This window comes from Lissotriton helveticus, chromosome 1_1 (assembly GCF_964261635.1).
Source record: "Lissotriton helveticus chromosome 1_1, aLisHel1.1, whole genome shotgun sequence".
In the NCBI taxonomy this organism is placed as follows: domain Eukaryota; kingdom Metazoa; phylum Chordata; class Amphibia; order Caudata; family Salamandridae; genus Lissotriton; species Lissotriton helveticus.
In genome coordinates this window covers 474,326,417-474,345,183 of record NC_136057.1, presented here as the reverse complement: position 1 = coordinate 474,345,183, position 18,767 = coordinate 474,326,417, and the positions used below count along the sequence as shown (strand labels likewise).

At 48.1% G+C, this 18,767-nt stretch overlaps 1 protein-coding gene across 2 annotated transcripts in view; it reads left to right on the top strand.

Moving 5' to 3' along the window:
* Positions 1 to 18,767, top strand: part of BEST3 (bestrophin 3) — a 259,667-nt gene that overhangs the window by 74,674 nt on the left and 166,226 nt on the right. For both annotated transcript variants that reach the window (XM_078654059.1, XM_078654052.1), the window contains exon 2: positions 2,846 to 2,940. In XM_078654059.1, the coding sequence (XP_078510185.1) occupies positions 2,846 to 2,940 (95 nt within the window). The remainder of the gene's footprint in view (positions 1 to 2,845; positions 2,941 to 18,767) is intronic.

Sequence of the window (18,767 nt, the reverse complement as noted above, 5' to 3'; positions counted from 1 at the left end):
GCAAAGTGAGCAAGGGACTCACGTCTGAGCATACCCTGCCACACTTATGGCGGCAAATTGTGAATCGCAATTAAGGAAAAATAAGGAATCGCAAATAAATTTGTGATTTTTTCATGCATAGCCGTTTGCAATTTCTTAATTCGATTCCTTAATTTTCTCAATTAAGAAATCGCAAACGGGAAGATTGATGCATGTGGCCGTTAATTTGTCAAAACAGAGGAATCCTGGTAGATTCTAGGAGTAGGTGCTGCACAGTCAGCTGCACCGTCTCCTCCCTCGAGATGCATCTCCAAAGGCAGGCTGCCTGCAGGCTGCATGGGAGCTGACGTCATGCATGCAGCATGGACCTGCTCCAATGAATGACCTTCCGGCACCCCACCACATGTACAAGGGAGAAGCTTCAGGGCGCTTTAAGAAGAACACCTTACAATTGCAGGTTGTAGTTATATCCTAAATGCCCAGCTGCCCCTGCTCATTACAGATAGCCGGAAAACAAGTGCCACTTAGCACAAAAAGAAATGGTGCCTTGCACTAAACCCAAAAGCTGCATGCTGGAACGCCCCACCCCCACTGCAGCTGTACAGGTGAATGCAAATAGAATACCCCAAAGTTGAACCAGTTTCCAGTGTACAACCCAGAAGAGGTTGCAGTGCCTGCAAGCGTTACACACCTGCACCACTCGTTCCCACTACATCACTGGTGAACCACATTCCTACTCGCAGCTGCACCAGTGAACCCGAATATACCCCACATGCAGCCCGAAGCAGACCCAGGGCTCGACCTATTACATCACAGCTGTACCAGTGCGTTCCTAACCCAAGAACAACTGCACTAGCGAAGCCTTCCCGGCACCAGTGAACATGCCGCAGTCCTCGAAGATGAATATATGAACACCTCAGGCTCCCTTCTGCACTAGTGCACCGCAGCAGCACTAGTAAACGATTCATCCACTTAAAAATAGAATGTCCAGTTCGCTCATAGCTTTTCACATCAACGTCGGTTCCCCAGCAGCTGCATGAGTGAAGGCCGATCCCTCCTTGTTGCACCAGTGATCCACCACAAACTCACGGATGCACTTGTGATCAGTCTGCCCAAAAGCAGATACACAAAGGTGCCAGCCCCACCGACTCCTGCCCCACAACAGATGTACTAGTGAACACCAAGTCTGCCCCCGTTGCACCAGTGTCCACCCACCCCAGACATCGGTACTAGGCACCACCAAACCTCTCACAACCACACTAATGAAATCCCCGCCCCCCCCCCGGCACAACCAGTGAGTTGCACAACTGCATTAATGCTCATCTGCCGCGCAAGCTGCACCATCAATCCGTCTCTGTAAACTTGTGCATATGCTGTGCGCGGCCCATCCACTCCCTGGACAACAGGTGCACCAGGGACCCACTGTTGCTCCCCAAATGACCCTCAACCGACACAGTCACATTAGCATTGCGCAATTATTCACAATTACCTAAGCTTCCATGCTACTGCATCCATGAAGTGCCTGTGAACCTAGATTGTTATACCATGGTCCCTATAAGTCGATGACCACACTTAGCACCATTTATGCCTGTCACGGCCTCGCCCACATCCGCACCAGTCCGTTCTTGCACCAGCGCCCATGCTCACTGCACCAACAGCGTTCCCAAGGGAGCATCAGCAGCCACTACACATCAATCCAGCAATACAATACATGTGCAGCTGTGTCACCATTAAAATGTTACAAAGCACCTAAGACAACTGCATTAGCCATCACACCCTGAAAGAGCCCCAGTCAGCACCCCCACAGCTGCACCAGTGTTCTTCAACTGCATGTCGCGGCCAGCATGCCGGGCAGGTGGGGGGGAGGGAGGGTATGCGCGCGTTCACAGGGTGTGGGGGAGCGGCCCCGGGCACACACACCATGCCACACTACATCACTTCACTCTACACAACTGTACTCTATGCCACTCTACTCTACTCAGTTGCAGTCCACTTCACTCTACTCCATGCCACTGCACTCCACTCAATGCCACTACACCACTCTAGCCACTTCTCTCAACTCCATGCCACTCAACTCCACTCCACTCCACCCCACTATATACCACTCTACACCACTCTACTCTACGCCACTCTAATCTATAGCACTCTACGGCATTCCACGCTACTCTGCACCACTCCACGCTATCAACTCCATCTCACTCTATGTCACTCTGCACTACTGTACTCTACGCCACACTACCCTACGCCACTCTAATATACACATACCACTCTGCTCTACTCCACTTTCTCTACTCTACACCACTCCACTCTACGCCACTCTACTCTGCAGAATATGGAATATGCCCATAAGGATTGCATTTGTGCAGGTAAGTGTCCCTTCCTGCCCAAAAACAATCCTTCCCGTGACACAGGCACCCCTGAACTATGTTGCAAGGTTGCCTGCGTTAGCACTAGACAGCCACAAGTGTGCCAGGGCATAGAAGGAGCTGAACAGCACCATATCTTGGTAAATATGACACTGTTCAGCTCTCTCCCATCCACGAAACTCCACAACTTGCCTTACTACGCGGCGTTGAAGAAATAATTAGGAATAGTAAATAAGGCCCACATACTTCAGTAACTCTGGTAGCCCCTGGAGGAACATGGTACTAAAAATAATTTCAGAGTAGCATTGACTTGCCTCACTATTACTTGCAGCGCTGTCGTAGGGCAAGCTGCTTACAAAGTACTATATACATAATAATATATTATTTGTCTGTTAAGTGTGTGCTGTGCTTTTTGATTTTCGCATGCTCTCCTGTCAGTCATAAAACCATCAAACGAGAACGGCAAAGGAGTCTACAAATACATTTTATTTCTGCTTCAGGTTTCATCTTTCAGAAAGCGAGAAACGATACTTTGAAAAATTAGCATTGTACTGTGACAAATACGCTGAGCAAATCCCAGTCACCTTCGTGCTCGGTAAGTATTCCTGGCTCTTGGAAAGAGTCTACGCAGCTCTCCTGCTCGGAGGCCGTAAATCACGTGCATGACGCGTTTTAAACTCATCGGGCATGCCGGGTCAAAGGGCCTCTGCTTAATGCATTTAGACATGGCTTTTCCACCAAACTTTTAAGCGACTGCTGAAAATGTGTGTTTTGCACTGAATGTATGCATTTGTAACAGAATTTAATAAATCACTATTCCTATATAAATAATGCGCGAAGTGAGTTTTGAGCACGAGGATTGTATAACGAAACTTCTATTTTATGTTGCTGTGGCGAAAATTCTAGCTGACTGGTTGAAAATGGTTTCTACTAGATCTAGTTGGTGTAGACAGTCTGGTTTTTAAAACTTCGACAATATATCTGCAGTGAAAAAGCCCAGGAGAACAAGCTTGCAATTTTCCATTTCGCCAGTGGTCTGCAAGGTCAAATTCTGCTTTTAGAACAGGGTGTGCTGGCATGACCCAGCTATGTCCCAGCGTTTACCTCTGGGCCTGGCCTCCTACAGTGTGGGGCTAATTTGATTACTTTCACGACGGCTGCCTCTGGCTTCCAGTCTGGCCCTACAAGGAAAATCATAAATAGTGAAATAAAGTATATGCAGGCCGACACTTTAAGAAAAGAACAACTCGGTTCTGAAAGCCTACTTCATAGAAAATACACTGAAAGTTTACTCAATTTCACGATGTAACGTCTGCGTTGTTACCTACCGCAATGAAATATGTGGCGTTGTAACATCACATATTTTCTAACAGAGATCTTACTGTCCCTCAGAGAAAAGACAGTTTTTTGGTGTTTTTGGGCAGAGTGAGCTCAGAAGCGACCAAGTGGAATGCATCCAAAATACATAATAGACAACTGCAAAAAGAACAATTGATGGACAGAATGGTGAGCAAAGTAAAACATTCACCACTCGTATAGAGATCTGGGCCTAAAACCATTGTTTTAGCTCTCCATGCCATTCTAGTACGGACCCAGCCATATGCAGATCAGTCTTGACCTTGATCCACATGGGAAGAGTCCAGCCTCAAGTGCCACGCCAGGTCCTCATCCTCCCTGGACCGGAAACAAACATCCTGGGACCGGTTTCAGGGTATCGCCCATCATCAGACAGGCTAGCTTGACTCCAATGGCATGGTGAGCACGGTACTTGTCCCACTCAGGGTGGCAAATGCAAAAAGAACAATTGATGGACGGAATGCTGAACAATGTCAAACATTCACCCCAGGAAAGAGATCCGGGCATAAATTAATCGTTTTTTTGCACACCATGCCATTACAGTCTGACCCAGCCACATGCAAATCAGTGGTTCGGAAATGACCTTAGAAGGTCCAAGGTAGGTAGTCTCTGTTAGGGGCACAAGGTGTCACAGTCGTTATTGATAATCAATATCTCAGGGAGCGATAAGTAATATGCACAGGGACATGGAAGTCAGAATAACGTATGTTATTTATTTTATGAGGATTATTAAAATATCAGGTGCTCACATGAGTAAGTGACAAAGAGCGTGAGGTGAAAAAGTGAGGGTGACTTTAAAACATAAAACATAACTTAACATAAAATATTTTAAGGAACACATCCACGTTATCCACAAACCTATGATATGAAAGGGATAAACAACAAAAAGCGGGTTTACGAGGAGCTTTTATTTAAGGTGTTTGTTTATTCCTGATTAAATCCTGTGATATCCAATCAATATGGATAAAACAAGCCTGAATCTAGAGTGAGACAGTTCAACTCAAATTTGACCTCTGAACCTCTAAATAATTAGAAGGTCTAGATGGAGTGCTTATCATAGAAGGCACTTTCCAGAGCACAAGAGTAACTCTGTTGTGATAGCTCCTCCCTCAGAGCCACAAAAGAGATCTTAATGCATTTCAAAAGCTAATACCAGGACGATCGCTGGGTCATCATGTTGCTGTACTTAAAACAGATTTAGGGATGTCTAAGTACTGTTTCATGAAAGAAATGGCCCATTCGTTATTGGGTAGTAAAAGATGGATGGTTTGGCTCAAAACTTGTTTTGCTTTAATGACCGAATTATGCTTGCCTTTCTACGACTGGAGTTATATGGGCTCAGTAAGATAATACATAACTACTTGTACCTTGTGATGTGGAAAGGAATGTGCTTTTTCTATAGAGTGTTCTGTGTTGTTGTTGCACTGATTCGGCTGGTAAAGCAAAACTGTGTAATAGGACAACAGGACGTTAGAATGTGGGGACTTAGTCTCTCTACAACGTCAGTACCTGTCAGACCAAATCCTGGCTAGCTCACCATGCCTCACCTCCTAACATTTCCAGAGGAGCAGATTATTTTGATAACCTTGAACATGACCCTCTAGTCCTCAAGGGAACAGTGGAAACAGATCCTCCCCTTCGCTACTCACTTACTCACTCATGCATGCCCATAGTAACATAAGAATGACATGAAGGTTTACAATACATTTATTGAAACTATTGTAGTCTATTATGAAGCAAATGTACTGCGATCACGAGGCAGATGAAACTAAATAAGGTAATTAGCATTACTAACAGGGTGTAGAGGGCAAACCTCCCAATCATGGCAAATTATATATCTGCCTATGTCTACCCTTACTGTTTGAGCACATAATTTCTTTGTGATATCTGGAATTGGCCTAAGACCTCATACCTGGTGTATGTAGTTAGATGGTCCTTATCATGAGTGTAAACTTAGTTCAGGCAGGGCTACATGTGGTAATTCCAGAATAGCCCTCTCTGCCGGGATCCTCCTCTCTAGTCCCCAACGGAACGTGGCACAGTTCATATGATGAAATTAGTGTGTTGGAAAGATGCAGATGTACGACCATGTTGTGTTTTATGGTAGAACCTGTTGCTGACCGAGTGGAGAAAAACAGTACACTCTGTTATTATATATTTAGAGCAATGTTGTACAATATGTGCAGATTCATTTCTAGGAAGAGTCACTGAATAACAAGCAACATGTACAGCATATTCCCAGAACAATGTCGCAAAACAAAATTAATTATATGTGACTACGTACAGCAGAGGCGAAAAGGACTAAACTAAGGGAGAGCAAAACTGGGCCCTAAATGGTGGCTTATTGTACAGTGCAAGCTTAAATACATCACAGTGGCCTACATCATGGCATGCCAAGTCGTATACTGCCAGGTGGGGTGCCAGGACTTTTCGAGCCCGAGGTGAAAGACAGTGACCAATTTGGGAACTCGCCCTAATCTAGCAGCAAGGTCATTTGTAGAAATTCTGCAATGCCCTGTTTATTTTTGTAGTTATTTTACTTATTTTGTGATTTTATATAGCGCGGTCATGGCCTATAGGCATCAGAGCACTTTACTGTAAAGCAGAACATATCAAAAGCAAATAGAAGATCTACATGTAATATTAAAGGTAGAGAGAACACCAGGTTAGCCCCATGTGAGGTAGAATGTTTCATATGTATTAACTGCAAAACACAGTAGTGGTAGGCAGGACATACAGTACCATGAGCTAGATAACAATTGTTTGTGTTGGTTGAGGTTAGTCTGCCCTTAACGGAAGTGTGAGAGGGGAAGAGCAGTGAGGCCAGCTGTAGTTCAAAAAGAAGAGCTTTGAGGTATTTTCTGAAGGTGGCACGACATGGTCAGGCAAAGGCGCAGAGGTAGAGGTTTCCATAACTGTGCGGTGCTTATGGAGAAAGATTGGCTCATGTATCACTCATGCTTGAAGGTAGGGGGTTCAAGGAGGATCAATTTACCATTATGCGAATCTTGGACAGCACCAAAGATTTTCAGTTTCTCGGGGAAGTACAAGGGTGAAGAGGAGTGCGGGGCTTTATGAGTGATGCAGGCAGTTTTGAAATGAGTCTCATTTCTATGAGAAGTCATTGAAGGGAGCGCAGAATGGGAAGATGTGGTTGCATTGTTTGTGTCCTTGTAGGACTTCTCTGAGAGGACCCAGGTGAACTCTGGAAATGCTGGAAAAGAGTGAAATTCCATAGTCTAAGTCTGGTGAGCACAAGTGACTGGACAACAGATTTAAGTTTGTATGCAAGGATAAGGTTCCTGAATCCCCAAAGAAGTCTAAGCTGAAAATGGGCACTGTTAGCCATGGCGGAGATATGGTTCTGGAAGCTCAGACATCTGCCAAAGGCGAACCAAGAGATTTGTAAGTATCAATGGGGGCTAGCTAGCTTTAAAGGGAAGGTAAAGGGTGACTCAGGTACGTCAGACAATACAAGGAAAAAAGCAATATTTTCCTTTGAAAGCCCTCACCCACCGACCTAGTCGGTGGCATGCTTCATCATCGGGCCCACCACAGTGGCACCGAATGTGCCCCGGGTGTGCTGCAACGCCAGGAGACTGCGGAGCTGGTATATTGCTGCGTGTGCAGTGAAGGAGTGAGATGTGAAAGATTAAAAAGCTATACAAGCGGTCCCAGCACCCGAGGGTTAACAAGTATTTAATCAACTGGGCCTCCGTTAGCTGTTTAAAAAGGCGAATGGACAAAGTGGAGTGATTAATGATCTCCCATGTCCAGTGTGGTCTACATGTTTCTGCCAGTGCCTTTTCTATTATAAGCTGGCTTTCCTCAGGACCAAAGAGTTAAGTGAAAAAGTGCAATTAAATAATAAACTAATAAACTATATTAAGTGATTGTGTTATTTGTTGGCTATGTGTCGCGCTCGCTAAGGCGCTGTAGCTGTTAGAGGGGGATTCCCTCAAGCTTTTCTACATAAAACACATAGGACAAAGACAGGACGTACAGGGGAGAGTCATATTAGGTTGGCATTTTTTAGAACTCATGGTGGCCGGCTCATAGGGTGGTGTACGACTTAAAAACGGCTAGGGTGAGCTCATAGCGATTGTATGAGACTGGTGAGAGTATAAAAACAACCGTAGGTGGGTAGTGGTGGGCTAGAAAACGAAATCACAAGGTGAGGTACAGGAAAGTACTAGTTCTGGGTCCTCACTCTGTTATTTCTTTGTAAAAAGCCTCATGGGTCGCCTGGCAGAGAAAGAGACCCTGTGGAGATAAATGAGGTTCACAAGGCTGTCTAACCTGTAAGGAAAGAAGAGTTTTTGGCTTACCCCATGTTGTTGGACAAGCGGTTTTACTCACGAGTAGTTCGGTCAGGTTCCTCCTTGGACCTATTCGTCCTTCCGCGGCGCCCGGTGTGAGCTGGGAGGGCCGCCTCGCTCTCTATTTATATGGTTTGGTAGACTCGATGCACCTGTTCAGGTTAGAAAGAGGGAGGGGTGCGCGGTAAACGCTGTCTCATGTAGAGTCTGCATGCGCATGTGCGGAGGAGTAGTGCGCATGGGTAGCGCATGCGCGGTAGGCTGCTGTAGCGGTCTAGAGATTGCGCATGCGCGGTAGCGGAAGCTCTTTCGAACTAGTTCTAAGGTTTGCCGATGCTCTGAAATGGCAATGTTTAGCTATATTAGCTTCGTTCAAGTGGCTGGGTCAGCAAAAGTACGTTACTGTCGCATGGGACAGTCTTTATAGGAGAAGAATGGGCTAGGGAGGGGGACGTCCATGTAGGAGCATGGTGGCACTGGTACCTCAAGAGTTTGACAAGAGTGTCTATGTGGCCAGACTGTTCCACGGGATGGAATCATTAAGGCCTATGGTATGGGTGGAAAGACGGTAAATCCAGCGTTGTTCTTTTTGTAATAGGAGTTTCTCATCCCTGAAGTTGTCAAATTTCTCAGTGACGGTCCATGTGAAGTCATTGGGTGTGTGGTTGTGGGTGAGAAAGTGGTCTGTAAGCTTACTGATGTTTTTCCCACATCTTATGGTGCTTCTGTGTTCCGTCATTCTAGTGCGTACTCTCCTGGTCGTCCCTCCTTGCATTAGTCCCTTCTTTTGTGATTATCTGCGCTAGTACTGTTTTGTGATTGCCTAGGAATTTTTTTACACATTTGTTTATTTCCCTGTCCTAGGAATCGTCATTTCTATACAGGGGGCTCTTGTTTTTTGCATAATATTACAATTGAATGCCATTTGTTTGGAATATGGGATGAGAGCTCTAAATGGGAGGACGAAGGCCGATAGGGAAGGTGCATGTACATTCGACAACGGTCATAACCGAAGTCGGATAGATTATGTCTTTTGCAGCCTTAATTTGTGGCAGTTGGTATGCGACATGAAAATAGAGGTTAGATTGGAAAGTGATCACAATCCCCTCTGTGTGACACCTGATTGGTGGATGGCCATATCAGGGAACCTTAAACCAAGCGATGGTCTGATGCCTATTATGGCTAATGACATGCGCAGACTCAACTGGCCGAGTGTACAGGCGAGTCCAGAGTCTTCATAAGCACTGGACTTCATAAGCACTGAGGTGGATACTGCAATCGCTGCTATGGAGGCTGTAAATTCTGTAGTCCCAGGATCAAGGGAAATAACGGACGTACACAATAAGCTCTTTTCCCTTTTAAAACCGCACTTCTTGAGGTCCCGTAATACAAATAGGAAAAAATCACCCAAACCAGCAAGGTGGTTTAACCACCAGTGCAGGGAAGCCAGGTTGAGCTTGGGAAGAGCAATTAGGAGTAGGGACAAGGCAGCGATTGGTGTGGCCAGGAAGAACTACAAGGCTAGCGTATTACTAGCAAAAAAAACATGGGATGAAGACTATTGGGCAGAACTAAAGGAGGCCTCCGGGGCTAACGATTCCAGGTTATTCTGGAATATTGTCAAGTGGGGTAGAGGTGGATCCCCAAGCAAACCCGACAATAATGTCGCTGAGGGTGCTTGGGTGGATTACTTTAAACCCCAATATGCTGAGACAACTGAGTTTAAGGATGTGGAGGTAATTTCAGCTGTTTTTTCAACTGAGAACTTATTCTCCCTCAAAGAAACTGAAGCTGCAATATGTGCTGCCAAAGGGGGAAGGGCCCCGGGTTTAGATGGGATACCCTCTGATGTTTTTACAAGTGATATGGCGAGGTGGGTTAGGTATGTATTCCTTCTAGGAAATGCAATTGCAAAGGGAACGGTAATCCCAGAACTATGGAAGGGAGCTATTATAATACCTATATATAAAAAAGGGGATCGGTCCCTCCCGGCCAATTATAGGCCGATAAGTTTGATTGCCACTATTCAAAAAGTGGTGGGGAGAATGGTGGTAAACAAGCTTATGGATTGGGTAGATGAGAACAACGCCCTGTCCCCATATCAGGCTGGGTTCCGGCGGGCTACAAATACAGTTGATCAAGTGTTTCGCTTCGCTCTGCTCCAATGGGGGACGGTGGTGCTCGGCGGGGGCAGCCTGTATGTCGCTTTTGTCGACTTGCGGGCTGCCTTCGACCTGGTCCCAAGGAGAAAGCTTTGGGCAGTGCTGAGCGAAATAGGCCTACCGGCCGATTTACTCACCCTGATAATGCGGTTGCACGAGTGCAACTTCGCCAAAGTTCAGTGGGGTACGAGTGGGGAATCATCACTCGACTTTCCAATTGACCGCGGAGTACGACCATGGCCCCCTGCTTTTTTCCCTATTTATTAATGGAATCGTGGCTCGGATGCTGGATGCCGGTGTTGACGCGCCTTCGTTGGCGGGCATCAGGGTTCCGATCCTGATGTTCGCCGACGATACGTTGATTCTATCTAAAACGCCGGCTGGCTTGCAGCGAGCTTTAAACATCTTTGATCTTTTTTGTGGGGAGCATGGCCTGGAAGTGAACGTGGGCAAGACTAAGCTGATGGTCTTCTCACCAAAACGTAGACCCCGGCCCAAAATACTCCTGAACAATTGTGAGCTAGAGATTGTTACTGTTTTTACTTACCTTGGGGTGCAGATAGCAAATAATTTAAAATGGTCCCATCATGTAGAAAAGGCGGTCCTGAAGCACCAACAGATCTCGGGGCACTTCGGGTGGAACACAACAAGTCAAAATCAAAGCCTATAAAACCAGTCTTGGCCGTATATGATGCCAAGGCTATTGGATCAGCCCTATATGGGGCTGAACTGTGGGGCTTTGATAGGCTTCTTCCCTTGCAAATATCGGAAAATAGGTTCCTTAGGGGAATCACGGGCCTTCCCCAGAGTACACCACTAATCCCGCTTGGTCTTGATCTAGGGAGAAGATCAGTTAGTGACCGAGCTCGATTGCGCCCGATTCTCTACTGGAGGCGCCTCTGGACTACCCCAGAGATAAGGCACTATGCGGAGGGGTTCCTTGCCATAATGAAAGCGGACACCTTCCATAAAATAGTCTGGTTAAAAAATCTAAGGACTGCTCTAGGTGACCTTGGCCTCTCCAATCTATGGGAGAACCCATCTGGGGAATTTTTCCAAGTAAAAACACTATCAAAGGTTTATATTGGGAATGGATTGATGGCAGACTCTGGAGTAGAACCAGATCAGACACTATGGCGGGGCGCTTCCTAGAAAGCAAACTGTGCCCTATATTGGAACAATACTGGGATAGTATTACGAACCCGGGGGATAGGAAGCTCTTTTTCCAGTTAAGATCAGGTGCCCTTCCTCTGAGATCACTGACGGGTAGGTGGAGGAGTGCAACGACCTCGTGCTGCCCGGCGTGTGGTGTAACCGAGGAAAGTATAGGTCATTTCTTATTTGTGTGCAAAGCCTATGCCACCCCGAGAAGAGTATGGTTAGCTCCCGTATGTAGAAATCTAGGGACATCCAGGGGTGCTGAGGCGCTACAAATTATTTGTACAGCAACTGATTTGCCTATTGTTTTAGGAACAGCAAAGTATCTGGGGTGGGCATGGTCCATCAGATGGAGGACAATTCCTATTAATTAGGGTATTAAGTGATCTCTGTGTAAATGCACATCAAAGGTTTTTATGGTTTATGTATGTATAAATGTTTTTAAAAGTATGTACAAACAAGGAATTTTATGGATGTATTATAAATGTATGTATGTCTGTGCTTTTATGAGTATATTCCTCGAATAAAGCTTTTGATACAGTTTGTTAGGCACCGGGGAGATTAAGTGATTTGCCCAGAATCACAAGATGTTTAGCGTCATTGCTGAGACTCGAACCCATTAGACCCAGGTCCCTCCTGTCCTCGTCCCATTCATACTAACTATTGAGATAACCTATCTCCCAGACAGAAAAAAGAAAAGCAGGAATGCTGGTACGCCCCTCCCTCTCCCTTTTGGGAGTACATAAGGGTACAGTACCCAGCATGCCTCCTGTTCTTTTTTCTGTCTTCGACAGTTTTTCTTAAAGTGTGGACCAGCAGCCTGTGGGCTCCTGGAGCTTACCTGTTGCTGGGCTTCGGGTGCTTGCTGGTCGTCTTGGCTTCTCCTCCTGCTGGGCTTGAGGGGTTCCTTGCGGATGCTTCCTGGCCTTTCTTCCGTCTTGGAGTTGTTCCTGCATGGCGCCGGGGGGTGTCCTGTCAGCGTCTCCGTTCTGCCGGGCTTGGCGGAGACGCTGGCTTTGTTTCCTGCTGCTCCGTGGTGTGGCGGCCCCTGTACGGCTGGGGCGCTTCCTTCCGGAGTATGCCTGACTTCCTCTGTTTGGGGCAGGAAGTCAGGCGGGTGCGATGGGCGGCTGGTGGCTGTTTCGTGGTGGCTGTTCGCGAGCTCCTCCTGTAAGTACCGCATAGCGTTTTTTTGCGCTTTAAAAGCGTTTGTTATTTGGCGGTGCCTGCATTCTGTTCTTTGAGTGTGTGATGCATGGTGCTGCTCATTTGGTTTTCGCTGACTGTGGAGGTGGTTGATACTCTGTTTCTGCCGTTTCCTGGGTGGTGCTGGATTAGCCCTTGTGCTCTGGTGGGCTTACTGCAGTCTTGCCTGGGGTCCTGCTCTCAATTGAGTGTCCTGCTGGGAGTGGTGGGCTTCGGTCCCTCGCTGCTTTCCAGTGCCTTGTCATGGGAAACATGCTAAGAAGAGCAGGCATGTTGTGGAGTCCTCCTCTTCTTCTTCTTCCTCGTCCTCGTCTCCTTCTCCGGCGCAGTCCCGGCATCGTTCCAAGGGTGGTGATGCAAGATTGAAGGAGCTGATTAAGGAGACTTTGTTGTAGATGGGGGGGTCCCAGGTCCGGGTCCAAATCCAAGTCCAAGTCCAGGTCCAGTCGTGCTCTGCCTCCTTCTTCTTCTTCTTCCTCTGGGTTTGAGGATGGATGGTTGGAGGGTGATGTGGTTAATGGCAAATATGTGGACAAAGACATGTTGCCGGACTTGTTGAGTCATGTTAAGGCGAATATGGGGTTCCCTGCTGATGATGTCCCGGGTACTTCTGGGGGTTCCTTGCTTCGCCAGTTCCAGTGCGCTGCTCCTGTGGTTATGCCTGTCCATCCTTGTGTCAAGGAGGTTTTGGATCGGGAGTGGAAGGATCCGGATCGCATTCTGCTTCCTCGCTTCATGGCTAAACTCTATACTCTTCAGGATATGGCCAAGGATTTGCCGGACTCTGTTCCTGTGGATTCTTTTGTGGCAAGTCTGGTGGGGCGCACTTCGTTGGCTGAAGATGCTATTGTGCGTGATCCTGTGGACAAAAGAGTGGACGCTTCCCTGCGTAAAGTTTATTCTGGCTCTCATCCGGCTCTGCGGGCTGGCATCTACGGGACTTATGTTGCTCAGTCTCTGCTGTCGGACTTGAAGACTTTGTATGGTTCCATGGATAATGCCACTGACTGTTCTGATATTCTGGCTCATGTTGAGCGTCAGGTGGAGTTTCTGTCTGACGTTTCCTTCGACGTTGTGCGTGCTTCTGCCCTCTCTGGGGGTGCTGCTCATAGGAACTAGGTCCTGAAGGACTGGAAGACGGATTCGGCTCAGAAGTCTGCTGCACTGCGTTTGCCCTTTCAGGGTTCCATGTTGTTTGGGACGGAGTTGGAGGGCAGGTTGCATCGGCTATTCAAGGAGAAGAAACATTCTTCATCTTTCAAGCAGTCCTCGGCTGTTCCTGCTTCTTCTAAGCCTAAGCCCTTCTTTCGTCCTTCCTCTCACAGGCAGTGTTCCAGGGGTCGTGGTCGTTTTCAGCCTGGTCGGGGTCGGGACAAGAAGGCGAAGTCCCCTCCTGCGAAGCCTCGTTCCTGACTATCTGGGATCCGAGGTCGGATCCTTGGTCGGAGGTCGGTTTCGGTTCTTTCTTCCGGCCTGGATGTCCTCCTGTACAGACTTGTGGGTCCTAGACGTTATCCGCTTGGGGTACCTCCTGGAGTTTTCCGTCCCTCCTCCGGACTCGGGGGTCCGTCAAACTCCCTGGCCGTCCTGTCGGGTCAAGAGGGAGGAGCTGTCTCAGGGGGTGCAGTCTCTGTTGGACAAGAGGGCTGTGCAGGTGGTTCCTCCTGGGGATAGGGGTCGGGGATTTTATTCAATCATTTTTCTGGTCCCCAAGATAACGGGAGGTTTTTATCTGGTGCTAGATCTGAAGGCCCTGAACAAGTTTGTGCTGCGGGTTCCTTTCAAGATGGAGACTCTTCAGCGGGTGATCCCTCTGGTTCTCCAGGGTCATTACATGTGCACTCTGGACCTTCAGAATGCCTATTATCACGTGCCTGTCCATCCACTTTCTCGTCCTTTCCTGCGGTTTTGTCTTCTGGGGGTGCATTACCAGTTCATGGTTCTTCCCTTCGGCCTGAGATCGGCTCCCAGGGTGTTTACCAATGTGGTGGCTCCCTTGGTGGCTTTCTTGCTCCTCCAGGGTATGACGGTTTATCCGTATCTGGATGATTGGCTCCTGCATGCTCCCTCCGCGGATCTGTTGTTAAGGGATCAGAGGTTGGTGTGTTCGGCCTTGCGGGACCATGGGTTCCTGTTGAATCTCCCCAAATGCCAGCTTCTGCCGTCTCAGGACTTGCAGTTCATAGGGGCGCGTTTCGGCACGGATTTGAATCGGGTCTTCCTGCCAGTGGCTCGTGCTGTGACCATGTGTTCCCTGGCACATCGGTTTCTGGTGGGTCGGTCCTTCCGGGTCCGTCTTTGGTTGCGCCTTCTGGGTATGATGGCGGCCACAATGTTCACGGTGCCTTGGGCGCGTTTCCATCTTCGTCCTCTGTGGTCCTACCTCCTGGCTCGGTGGGATCCCTTGTCGGGGGACTTGTACCTTTAAGTTCCTGTGTCCCTGTCGATCCTTCCTGCCCTGCGTTGGTTGTCTCTGTCGTCCACTCTGGACAAGGGCTTGCCTCTGCAGTCTCCACCTCCGGTGGTCCTTACGACGGATGCCAGCGCTCTGGGCTGGGGGGTGACTTTGGGGTCGGAGTGCCTTCAGGGTCGTTGGTCCCTCCTGGAGGGTCGTCAGTCTTCGAACTGGCGGGAGTTGTCTGCTGTGTGTCGGGCTGTCCGGGGGTTTCGGCTCCTTCTGATGGGCCAGCATTTGTTGGTTCGGTCGGACAACTTGGTGACGGTGGCCTACTTGAATCACCAGGACGGTATCCGTTCTCGGTCCCTGAATGCGGTGGTGTCCCCCTTGTCTTGCTGGGCGGAGTGCCATCTTTTGTCCCTGGTGGCTGTACATGTCCGGGGGGTGGACAATGGGGTGGCGGATGCCCTCAGTCGATTTTTTTCCTGCCTCCCTGGAGTTGGCCTTGACCCCGGTAGCCTTTCATCTGGTGTGCATGAGGTTTGGTCTTCCCTTTCGGGACCTCTTTGCTTCCCGGCTCAATGCGCAGCTTCCCCGGTTCTTCTCCTGGATTCCTCCGGAGGGGTCTTGGGGGGTGGATGCCCTGTCCCTTCCTTGGCCTTCCCGCCTGCTTTATGCCTTTCCTCCTCTGGTTCTGATATCTCGCTTTCTGTCTCGGTTGCTGATGGAGGATCGGGAGGTGGTGGTGGTGCCTTTGTGGCCCCGCAGGTCTTGGTTTCCCACTCTAATGCTGTTGGCTGTTCAGGGTCCGTGGTTCTTTCCCTTCCCTCCGTCTCCGTTACGGTCCTCTCCGATGTTGCCCCTGCGGCGGCTTCGGCTGTCGGTTTGGCGGTTGAGAGGCAGGGGTGGCGGAATAGGGGTCTCCCAGAGCATTTAGCCTTGGCTATTCAGCAGTCTTGGAAGCCTTCTACCCTTCAGTCCTATGGTAGGCATTGGGGTAACTTTGAACGTTGGTGTCTTGGCCTGGCGCTGTCACCCTTGGTTTGTCCTTTGCCGGATGTTCTTCAGTTCCTTTGGGATGGGTTCGAGAAGCGTTTGTCTGTCTCTACTCTCCCGGGCTCAGTGGGCTGCTATCAGGGCTTTTCGGGCCCCTTGGGGGAATCTGCCTGATGTGGATGGTTTGGTTTCTCGTTTGCTGCGCAATTTTGCGCATTCCCGCCCTGTGGTGCGTCCTTCTTTTCCTCTCTGGGATCTTCCCTTGGTTTTGGGGGTTCCTAAGGTTTCCTCCCAATTCCACCGCTCTCAGGCGCTGGTCCTGCCGGCTTTGAATTCGGCTCAGGTGGACGAGGACGACCTTCCTTGGATCTTGCTGGATGTTTGCCGGGCTTTGCGGGTCTATGTTAATCGGACCCGTGCCTTTCGGCTTTCTGACTCCCTGTTTGTTTCTTTTGGTGCTGACTCCAGGGGTTGCTGTGCAGGCCCACATGTGGTAATTCCAGAATAGCCCTCTCTGCCGGGATCCTCCTCTCAACGGAACGTGGCACAGTTCATATGATGAAATTAGTGTGTTGAAAAGATGCAGATGTACGACCATGTTGTGTTTTATGGTAGAACCTGTTGCTGACCGAGTGGAGAAAAACAGTACACTATGTTATTATATATTTAGAGCAATGTTGTACAATATGTGCAGATTCAATTCTAGGAAGAGTCACTGAATAACAAGCAACATGTACAGCATATTCCTAGAACAATGTCGCGAAACAAAATGAATTATATGTGACTACGCACAGCAGAGGCGAAAAGGACTAAACTAAGGGAGAGCAAAACTGGGCCCTAAATGGTGGCTTATTGTACAGTGCAAGCTTAAATACATCACAGTGGCCTACATCATGGCATGCCAAGTCGTATACTGCCAGGTGGGGTGCCAGGACTTTTCGAGCTCTTGGTGAAAGACAGTGACCAATTTGGGAACTCGCCCTAATCTAGCAGCAAGGTCATTTGTAGAAATTCTGCAATGCCCTGTTTATTTTTGTAGTTATTTTACTTATTTCGTGATTTTATATAGCGCGGTCATGGCCTGTAGGCATCAGAGCACTTTACTGTAAAGCAGAACATATCAAAAGCAAATAGAAGATCTACATGTAATATTAAAGGTAGAGAGAACACCAGGTTAGCCCCATGTGAGGTAGAATGTTTCATATGTATTAACTGCAAAACACAGTAGTGGTAGGCAGGACATACAGTACCATGAGCTAGATAACAATTGTTTGTGTTGGTTGAGGTTAGTCTGCCCTTAACGGAAGTGTGAGAGGGGAAGAGCAGTGAGGCCAGCTGTAGTTCAAAAAGAAGAGCTTTGAGGTATTTTTTGAAGGTGGCACGACATGGTCAGGCAAAGGCGCAGAGGTAGAGGTTTCCATAACTGTGCGGTGCTTATGGAGAAAGATTGGCTCATGTATCACTCATGCTTGAAGGTAGGGGGTTCAAGGAGGATCAATTTACCATTATGCGAATCTTGGACAGCACCAAAGATTTTCAATTTCTCGGGGTAGTACAAGGGTGAAGAGGAGTGCGGGGCTTTATGAGTGATGCAGGCAGTTTTGAAATGAGTCTCATTTCTATGAGAAGTCATTGAAGGGAGCGCAGAATGGGGAAGATGTGGTTGCATTGTTTGTGTCCTTGTAGGACTTCTCTGAGAGGACCCAGGTGAACTCTGGAAATGCTGGAAAAGAGTGAAATTCCATAGTCTAAGTCTGGCGAGCACAAGTGACTGGACAACAGATTTAAGTTTGTATGCAAGGATAAGGTTCCTGAATCCCCAAAGAAGTCTAAGCTGAAAACGGGCACTGTTAGCCATGGCGGAGATATGGGTCTGGAAGCTCAGACATCTGCCAAAGGCGAACCAAGAGATTTGGCATTCAGAATGTTGGAAGAGCGTCTGTCCATGTCCGGGAGGAGATCCATCCAGTCTTGGATCGGCGAGTTAGCTTTGTCTGGAGAGATGAGAAGAAAGTCTGTTTTCACTGGGTTTACTTTGATGCGGTTATTAGCTATAAAATATGTCTTCTATTCAGGCAGTTGGATAACTGATGTAAAAAATGTGGTTCCTGGTTGAAGAGGGTGGAAACCCTACTCCTGCAGAAACAACAATCTCAGTCAGGGTGAAACACAAACAAACCCCAAATTAACCTGTGCTTAGCCCCCTGGCAGCTTTGCACAGAAGCAGTTTGACTTAACTTAGAGGCAGTGTGTAAAGTATTTATGCAGCACTTCAAACAGTAATAATCTGAAAACACAACACAAGATAAAAAGTATACCGTTTTTTTTTTACAGAGTTTTATATAGCACAAACTCGACCCGAATCGGGTATCAGAGCGCTTTACATAGCACCAGTTGCATTACATGAGAACCCATTCATGTTTGTTAGGCACCGGGGAGATTAAGTGATTTGCCCAGAATCACAAGATGTTCAGCGTCATTGCTGAGACTCGAACCCATTAGCCCCAGGTCCCTCCTGTCCTCGTCCCCTTCATACTAACTATTGAGATAACCTATCTCCCAGACAGAAAAAAGAAAAGCAGGAATGCTGGTACGCCCCTCCCTCTCCCTATTGGGAGTACATAAGGGTACAGTACCCAGCTTGCCTCCTGTTCTTTTTTCTGTCTTCGACAGTTTTTCTTAAAGTGTGGACCAGCAGCCTGTGGGCTCCTGGAGCTTACCTGTTGAAGAGGTGTGGCGCCGCAGCTAGGGCGACTGACTCCGGAATCTGGGGATCACGGTTCGATCCCCGGCACCGGCGGCAGATTAGCCCAGCACCATGTGACTC